Raw genomic sequence first — 10,000 nt, 5'->3', positions numbered from 1 at the left:
TAACCAAATGGACAAAACATTTCGTGAATGAAGAAAAAGGTAGACGCCGACGTAAGACGATCAAGAATACTTAATTTGATTATTTTAAGGTTGGGAATTCTCACCTTGCAGTTGAAGGCCCAACACTTTCTGTACAGCTTGATGTGTTGTCTTCCATTGTCGTGAAATACTGTTTAAATGAATAATAAAAAAGCTTACCATTTCAAGTAAACTAAACATTAATTCAAAAACCAATTAAAGTGGTTTTCTGTCAAAATAAAGTAATTTTGAAGGCCAAAACTTGAAATAAAAACTCACGTTCTCGAGACACCGCCAAACTCAACTTTCTCACCGTCTCCACGTGCAGTCGACGTATGATGGACGGCTGGCATATATGCAAATTAGCTCCTAATCAGTGATCAGACTAACTTAAGGTCGCTTATGTCTTCTTTTGAGGTGATCTACTAGATGGAACGAGACTATGCATGGTGTTTATTTGAAGTTTATATGGAACTTTTTTTTCTAATGAGGCCATATCACTTGCGTTGAGAACTGCCCGAAAATCTTGAGACATGAATGGTAACGCAACGTTTTAATTATTTCAAGACTATAATATTGTGAAGGGCCTGAATTGCCGTCAGTGAACCTAACAAATCCACTAAATCGTTGACAGGGTGAAATACCGATTGTTTGTCATATAATTAGAAGCTTTTCAGTGTGAGAAGAAGAACTGAAGCAGAATAATTGAACAAATGATTAATTGCCCTGAGAAGGCACCGTAACGCAACCGGTGTATTCCCATTGGTGTGTGCTTGGTTTATACTATTCGTGTTAACGACAGAATTAAAGCTTCGATGAGAAACATGACGAATTCTTCTTAACAAATATTTCCCTTGGTACAAAGTAACAGTGGAACACTGAAAATGAAATAAACATCGACCGGAATAACCCTCGCAAACATGACTACTTACAAAAAGCATCACTGTGCGTTCTGGTAAACAGGTAAACGACATCAGAAAGTTTCGATAGAGTAAAACTCCGAGGCTTAAATATCTTCAATTGCAAGCCAACAAATATTTGAGCGGATTAAATTTAATGACTTCTTTGTCAGTATTACGGAACAATTTACACCCTTGGTTCAATCTCCTGTTAGACATACTATTGTACCACCTAGCCTACTCGTGTCAGAATTCGAGGTCTTGAGGGATCTAAATAACTTGTTATCAAACAAAGCTCCAGGTCCTGACGGGATTTCTAATCAAATATTCAAAGTGTTCGCCCCTGAGTTAGCACCTGTTATTTGCGCAATTTATAATCAGTCATTACAGGATTCATTTGTTCCAGGATCATTAAAACAGTCGATCGTAACACCAGTACCCAAGATTTCCCCGCCACAAGAGATTGATAATGATCTCCGTCCAATCTCCCTTACTAATAGTATTGCAAAGATCCTGGAGGGATTTACGAACAGGAGGCTTCTACAACAGATAGGAGATAAGATTGATTCCAAACAATTTGCTAGGAAGGGACATTCAACAACTCATGCCCTTGTTTACCTCCTACAAGCAATCCACGAGGCTATTGACCGTGGAAATAATTGTGTTAGAATCTTCTTCTCGGATTTTTCTAAGGGTTTTGACTTGATTGACCATCAGATCCTTATGGACGAATTATCACTGCTTGGTGTGGACCCAGTGCTTTTCAGTTGGATAAGATCTTTTTTAACAAATAGAACTCAAGCCATGTCTTATCGGATTGGAAGCATACCCATGGTCACCCTTTTCTCATTTATGATAAATAGACTCCTAAAGGATTGGAATGTGAGAGCAAAATACGTTGATGATACCACAGTTGTAGAAATCCTGCCTCGCAATTCAATAAGCCTTCTTGATTTGGCTGTTAGAGACACACATTCATTTTGTACTGCCCATAAGATGAAGCTAAACCCTCGGAAGTGTAATGAAATGCTGATAAATTTTATGAAGTACCCGAACTCTGTAATTCCACCTATTTGTATTGGAAATCACCAGTTCGAACGTGTCTCATCTTTTAAATTACTTGGTGTTAAAATCAGAGACGATCTTAAATGGAATGACCACATAGACTATATTTATTGTAGGGCCGCCAAACGTTTATATACCCTAAGAGTGCTTAAAAGAGCTGGTGTAGCGAATAGCAATATTTTAAATATTTATAAGTGCTCTGTCAGACCCATTTTGGAATATGCCGTGGCTGCTTGGCAAGACATCCCTGAATATTTGTCATCTAAATTAGAATCTATACAAAGGAGAGCCCTTAAGGTAATACTCCCGGGTGTTGGTTATAAGGAAGCCCTGACCATATCTGGCCTTCCAAGTCTAGAAGTCAGGCGAGAAACATTAAGTAGGAAGTTCATTGCGACGTGGAAACTCCGCCCTCAGGCTAATGTTTATAATGAGGCAAGAACCAAGAGAGCTAATGATTTTATAACTTTTAGATTTCTAGATTAATTATTATGTAGATTTTATATTAGTATACCTTAATTATTTTTAATAGTTTTTTAAATGATACCGCTTGATAATTCAGTTTATACATAGTTCTAACTGCAAAGAGTGGATTAAACGATATATATATAATTTCAAATGATTGTGTCGCTGTTTACTGTGATGGAGTCCCTGATTTTTGAAAACACTGATTTAATGAATATCGCGTGAATATGGTATGAATATCGTGTGTCAACATGTTGCTTGTTAGACTTAGCGGCAGCTACCTTTGATCTCGCCGCTTTTCTGGTTTCCATGATCGCCCCAGTAAAGAAATCTGTCAATCATTTGAGAATCTTACCCTGCATGCGCGTAACGGGAAAACCGTAACATGTTCTCGCTCCCATTTTTGTTCGGGAATAGCCTTCGATTTGATAACTCTTTACTCGCTGTTAGCAATTTTTAACGACAGCTCAGAGACAATCAGGACTAAGGGAATGAAGGACCAGCTTTGTGCTATTTTCCTGGTGAGCGTGGTTGCGTTCCTTGTCGCCTGGAGAGGTTTCGCCGTTCTCAGGAAGAAAACGAAGCTGAAGATTTTATATTTTTGCTGTGGTAATTTCAAGGTTCATTGCCTTCCATTTTCACACCGGCCAATTATTCTTCTCTAATTGCTATGGAAAATAGCGATGTCGAACTATTTCGTGTCTGCCACTGTAAATCGCGAAGCCTCCGAACGTAAGTGTTTGAAAATAATATTTCTTAACTGCAGCTGTAACTGTTCCGATCGCGTGCGAGTTGTACATTTAAACTAAACTTGAACTTTACATTAAATAAACTTTTCTGTCTATGTTTTTTTTCCGTCTTAACTTACTGCCTTGTGAGAGAACTGTATTTACTTTATGATTTTCCTGTATTATGTTGGGTCCGAAGACTTCGTTTCGAGTAATTTTAATCTTGAAGGCAGTCGCAGATAAGTCCACAACATTGAAAGTAACTACAGGTTTGCATGTGTTGATAATACAGTGATAAAATATAGAAGTTTTGAAACCTCCGTCCCTTAATGTTCAGTACCAATGTGAACTCGCAAATTTGAAACAAATTTTCTGCTTCTACACATGGGAATGACCAAAATGGACTATTTGCTAGGCACAGACTTAATGTGAACCTTGACTGAGTTGGGGTATTTCATTTACAAGTTACTGACCTATGAAAATAAAGAAAGCAGCTTCTGCTCACAATCTTTGGCATAATTTGTACTGGTGATGAGCATCAGTTTTGTTTGATATTTGTGTGGTGGGAGAAAACTATGTAATACTTCTGGGCCAGGTTGTTTGAAAGCCGGTGAGCGCTAACCAAGAATTAAAAGTTAACCAGGGTAACAATTTTTCTTCTATGAAAATGTTATCTAGCACTATGTTTTGTGTAGTTTGAGAATACTTATGCTTAAAACTGGAGAGCAAAAAATACAAACTGAACACCTTGCTAAAAAGCTACAAAAATGAAATTAAAATTCTCGCTAATCCTGGGTTAGCTTAATTGGGCTTTGAACAACCCAGCCCTGGATATCAGAATAGGGCTGCAGTATACTCATCTGCTGAGAGAGATAATTTATGAAAAAAAATTAGACACAGAAAAGGCAAAAGAGCCATGTTACCTGTAGTTGAGTGCTAGTAATGGGGTAGGCAGGTAAAATGGTCAAAAGATCTGGTTTGTTTTATTCTTCTAAAGCTGACAGATGGGTAAGGATGTTAATACATCAAATTTGGCCTAAAGTGTTTTGTATTCCTGTATTGACGTGCATTGGAAGGATAGCAAAATAAGACAATGAGAAAGACTAATATAAAGTCGGATGACTGAAGTCTTAAATAGTGCTTGTCTCAAATGACAACTCTTAGAGCAAGAGAGGATCACGAACCCTTTGAAAACGCAGTACGCACTCACTAAGAAACCTGCTTTGACCCTGTCAGTTAAACGCAAACAAAAAGGGTCGCGTAGCTTTCAAGCTATTCACAAATGGCAACCCTTAAACCATCATGGAGTTCGGAAATAAAGAAGTACTTCAGTTTAACCCGTTGATAGGACACCGCTACAAAAATTACTCGAATGAAATACTCCTGCCTGCAATCTGGTTCATACTGTGGAGTTTCCGCTAGCAGGTTTACGTTGGAACATTTATTCGTGATGCCTCAAAATGTCCAAGATTTAGATGTAGGGACAACTGGAACGTTTTCTTAAAAGTTTGAACGTGAAATATACACGACGTTTATAGGACGTCCTGTTCACGGAAGTCCGCCATTGCGAGCCATTGCTTGTTTTTCACAAACCAGTACTTAGTCTCGCTCGGCCATATTTCTTAACAGGGGCGATCATAGAAACTCGGTCCCAGCCCTCGCTGCTTACCCCCCCTGGTTTGGGGGGTTGACGTCGCTAAAGCACTATAGCACTATGGCAATAAGGTGTACACTTTAATGTTTGAATAATAAATTAATTTCAATTAATTGATTAGGCTTGTAACAAGGGGGGTAGGATGGGGTAGGTCTGTGAGCACTACGTAAAATGGGTTGTGAATGTACCTACGTTACTTCCCTTTACAATTCAAAAAGCTATATATTTGATTCGGAAAGCCCCTTACACTCCTTGTGGTACTTTTCTCTTTACCACAAACCGATATTTACGTTAAATGCTTGCGTAGATTGTTAAGCGTTAGAGTCAACTGCATATCAGGTGACAAATACATTTCATACAAGATCACACACTAACATTTAGCGCTTTTCCTTGTGGTAGAACCCTAATAAATCATACGCATGCGTTCTAGCATCGTTAGCACGATAGTTATATTTTGGAATTACTCCTAACTTGGTACTAGAAATATCATCTGTTGTTTCCAAACTACACTAGCACGTTTATTTCATCCTTTAATTGTCTCTATCAAACGGACCACATTGTCATACCCGCAGCCGAAATTATCCCGAGTAAGTGCGTTAAAACTTGTCAAACACCCGACACCTACTGAAAGCATAAATTTTATCAGTCTCTGACGGGACTCGTTCAGCGATGACGGATATAATCTCGGTCAAGTAGTGATGTTTACTTTCATTACAACTCGTTGAAACGCTTCTCAGTTGTATTAATCGATGTCAGTGTGTATTTTAAATATAAGTGGTTTTAATGCTAACGCCAAAGGTAGTAACAGAACGTGCTGTTCCGTGACAATTTGATAGTTAGATTATTTAGTTCCTCTTAGCTCTGTCTAAAAGAAAATTTGCGTTTTAAATAAAGCGAATCGTTCCTCTTCCATTTCTTCATCCGTCATACAACTTTCTCCCATTTATGTCCAGCTGAGAAAAGAATACAAGGACATATTCCGTGTGTTTTCGAGAAAACAAGAGTTTCAGGTTTGTAACTTGATACTTTCGTTTTTCTCTTAAAGGGCCTTTGCGAGAAAAACAGAAGTATCAAGTTACAAACGTTTGCTACTGAAATGTATAATTTATTTAGTTTAAAATTAGCAAAAATCGACGCAAAACACTACTTTAGAGTATTAAATTATTCTTGGACTGTGAATGAAAATACACACATCAAAGATAGACACTGCTAAGAGTTTGTCTCATCGTCAAAATCCCTAGCTGACTAGCAAAGTCAATACAATACCAAGAGGGAATGGCAGGGGTTATATACGAACTGTGTTATGAATACTGCGTCATAGCTCTGCATTGCACTCTGCTCTTTCTGAGATTGTCTCACTAGTTTTACTTCTTGTAACCACTTCCTGCGATTGATAGTCTAATTCGTGTAAATCTGTGAGATGATTAGACAATTTAACGCGATATTTTGCTCCACAATTCGGAATTGAGCTATCACGGCACACGTGCTTAGCCATGTTAGCAGTTCGAGATCTCAGCAGAAAAAACACCATTTCAGCAAGTTTTAACAAGTTTATTCGAAGGACAAGAAGGACACAACACAGGACGGAAAGGACATTTTAGGGACAAAAGGGACAAAACAGGGGCATTCAGGAAAAAAGGAAACAATCGGGAGTTAGAGTAATGGTCTATCCAGCAAAGAGGAACACTCTATTGTCTTAATTGTTCACCATTAAATTTTCTTCTGCGTGCCAGTTCAAGAATCACTTTGAATTAATTTCAACTTTTTTAGATGAAAGCCGATTAAGTCAAATGTAAAATTCGAAAAAGAAAACAGGCAAAAACCCACTCAATGCAATTTCAATTGTTTAATTATCTGTAAGCCCCGTTGTTTACGGAGAAGTTTTCACGGACGACTACTATCCATCCGGGTATTTTCCGCGAACAAGCACTATGGGCTGATAGTGCCTCTCGGCGGATGAACACTATCGCTTCACGTGACCAATTTAAACCAAAAAGAATCGGAAAAAAAATTTAGTGGTGAACTACAATGAGTTATGGAGCACGCGGGAACTTTGGAGAGCACGAAAGAGGCGTAAGTGATGGTGCACAGCTAAAAGCATGAACCAATTGTTTTAAGACTGAGTTCATGAGAGGACCAGGCAGGTGTGATACAAGCCATCACACCGATTTCAATGAAACTTAGCCAAAATGAAGGATACACCAAAAAATCCTTGAAGACAGAGTGGGTTGGCTTTTCTCAAGGTATTTAGACCACCCCCCCCCCCCCCCCCCCTGGTTTTGGGGCCAAAATCCAAAAAATTTAAACAAAATTAGCATAAAAATCAGAAAGACCTCCAGACCACACAATACAATCAATTTTATTATCATTTTCCCTGAACGAAGAATGGTCCTTCAGTAGCTTACCAAAGCAGTTTCAAATTATTCAGATTGACAGGTGTCAATCAACAGATGTCAACACCCATCCATGTCACGAAAGATTTTCCTAAGATGAAATTTAGGCCATCTTTTGATCCAAATATAGTAAAAGTTCAAGCTTCTTTCGGAAACCAACTTATATTACGAGTATCATCCATCCTTGCTCCGACAAGAGCGAGAATAAAATTTTTGGCATCTGTTCTTTTATGGTGTCAACAGCCGTTGAACGAACACGAACAGCGACCATGTCTAACAGAAAGAGATCGACAAATAAAAGAAAATAACCCTTTACAGGATTAGTTCCTAAACGTAATTTTAAGGTTAACAGTACTTAAGTTGTCTATTTATTTTATTTACGGCAAATAAAGGAAATTGAAGAAGGCAATGAAAACTGAAATATATCTCATACGAAATTGCAATAACGCTTAAAATAACCGATGCCACAACATGAATACCGAATAAAAAACTGTCATAACTAATTTGTTAATCAAAAAGTTGCTTGTACGAATTTACCTGGTCACTATCATCTTGTTTGGGTTGTTTTCAAAACCGTGGGTGCTGAACAGCTATAGTCAATGATAAACACTGTGGTTTTGTTATTGTGTGATGTAGGGACATGTAATCCACTCTCTACTTTGCTCTCCGCCAAAGAATAAACATCAGTCCTTTTTCGCATTCGGTGCTGAAATTATAATTTGCCTTGGTGAATAGATTCCCGAGCTAAACAGAAATGATTAATAATTGCACAAGTAACCAACGCAGGCATGAAGTTCGAGAGTACAGGTAAACGCGAGCCCAAGGTGTTGGTCAGCGGTAGTTATGAATGTCACGCAACAAAAGCTAATTTCTGAACCGTTCAACAAAAAGGCTAAGAAAGTGAAATGTTGTGAACGTTCAAGCCTGTGCGGTACATCATATTTTAGCTATTGGCCGAAGCATCTCACGCAACTAACGGCTCTTTATCTTTGTGTACCAATATTTTACACAAATATAGCCGCCGAAAATCAACAAGTACAAGTGGAATTCACTTTGCCATGAAAACGCTTTCTTTTTTTTTCATGAATTGGAATAAATACGCATCAACAGAATCTATACATACTAGAAACCTTTAAATTGTTCAAACGTCTAAGGAAGGGTTTTTCTTTCAACCAGACAGCCACTGTCTTGGTGTCACGCAAGGTGAAAATTTGAAAGTTCAAATGATGCTGTATTTTCAAATCGAAAGACGCTACGGGCACTAAAACTTTTTTCGAAATGTTCAATTCTAGACTATACCTTCAAGGTAGTGTAGGAAAAAAATTAAGGAAATCTCGCGACTGTGTTTTAAACAAGGCAAGCGTTTTTCCTTTTCTACGGATAACTCAGTGAATTTGAGGAGGATAAATGCTAAATATGATGGTTTAGCAATTAGGGAGATGCGCTACGTATCCTGTCAACAGTAAATGATCTGTTTCAAAGCGAATACAATTCCTTGAAACGGAGGATTTCCGTAACACACACTTTCTTATAAAAGCAATAAGAATATCAAAAAATTAATGATCCTCGCATTTGCTAGACAATTTAAGCAATTGTCTCATATGTGTGTGCACCTGAAAAAATTCAGGTGTCTTCAACGAGATTTAATTTGAACCCATGACCTAAGGGATGCCGGTGCAGTGCTCTACCAACCGAACTGTGAAGTCACTGAGATGAGAGCGGGTCAATTTGTTGGGTTCATGTGTTCCCGTGAAAGAAATGAGTGACTTCATAGAGTACTGCACCCGCATCGCAGAGGTCATATGTTCGAATCCCGTTGAAGACACCTAAAATCTTCAGGTGTACATATGAGACAATTGCTTAAATTGTCCAGCAAATGCGAGGATCATTTATTCAATTCATCTCTCTCTCTCTCTCAACCGCACTTCACAAACATTTCTGTCCTGGTTTTTTTGGCTATAGAGTAAGTTTTGGCTTCAAACGGTTTTTAATATCCAGAGCGTTTTAGTTGCATTAATATGCGCTCCATTTGTTCACCGAAATTCAATGAGAGGCGTTAAAGTAAACCCAATTATACACTACTCATGGATTGTTTTTGCCCGAGTACTTTGAGACCAGTTGTTATAAAACTCTAATCCACGCGTAGACAGACGTTATTAAAGGCTCTAATCGCCCGCTTTGAAAAGTAATTTGAGCATTAGGTAACTCAGTGAAATGCTGAGCTCAAAACTAAGAAAGAAAAACTTGTTTAGAATAATTATTTGTAAAACCAACGGCTGTCTTTTGGCAAATAAGCTGGCCACGGTATTTATACTATCCCAGTGATAGCCTAACCGGACCTTTTGAACAACTGGCCTCGGCAGCATCAGTGTGGTTGGAGTATATTGTATGCCGGATCACAGTTCCAGCTGTCTCTGTATTTCAAGCCTCGTGGTGATCTCTTCTGCCTCCGCGACATAGTCCTCCTCCTCGTCTTCGGTTGAGTCACGGTTTACTTGTTCTAGAGCCAGTCGGCCACTCCTATAAAGAACAGATAGTCTGCTGAAATACCGAGCTATTTGATCGGCCGCCAGCCACTCTTCTTTGGCGAATATTTTCCTTCCGCTCTCGTCGCGCTGAGTTCTCATCTTGCTACAAACATCTGCAGCACTGGCTTTTCTCCCTGTCTCTTCGCCCTCCAGGAAGATACTCTTCAGATGTGTTTTCACTTTCTCAGTGAAGCGGATTGTTCGTCTCCATGTTTTCAGGGCCCATCCTTGGGGTATCTTACAAACTGGA

The 10,000-nt window shown here is 38.7% G+C and overlaps 1 protein-coding gene across 1 annotated transcript in view; it reads right to left on the bottom strand.

The window, feature by feature from the left end:
• The window catches only part of LOC138042033 (uncharacterized), a 14,595-nt gene that overhangs the window by 2,969 nt on the left and 1,626 nt on the right, over window positions 1–10,000 (bottom strand). Inside the window, exons 2-4 of the mRNA XM_068887764.1 lie at window positions 9,718–10,000; window positions 2,803–2,865; window positions 105–169 (exon numbers count right to left, since the gene is read on the bottom strand). The exon at window positions 9,718–10,000 is cut by the window's right edge and continues 932 nt beyond it. Coding sequence (XP_068743865.1) covers window positions 105–169; window positions 2,803–2,865; window positions 9,718–10,000 — 411 coding nt within the window. The remainder of the gene's footprint in view (window positions 1–104; window positions 170–2,802; window positions 2,866–9,717) is intronic.

The sequence above is a fragment of the Montipora capricornis genome, chromosome 3, assembly GCF_036669925.1.
Source record: "Montipora capricornis isolate CH-2021 chromosome 3, ASM3666992v2, whole genome shotgun sequence".
Taxonomy (NCBI): domain Eukaryota; kingdom Metazoa; phylum Cnidaria; class Anthozoa; order Scleractinia; family Acroporidae; genus Montipora; species Montipora capricornis.
Note: the sequence above shows the minus strand (reverse complement) of the source record. Positions and strands in the feature narration are given on the sequence as shown.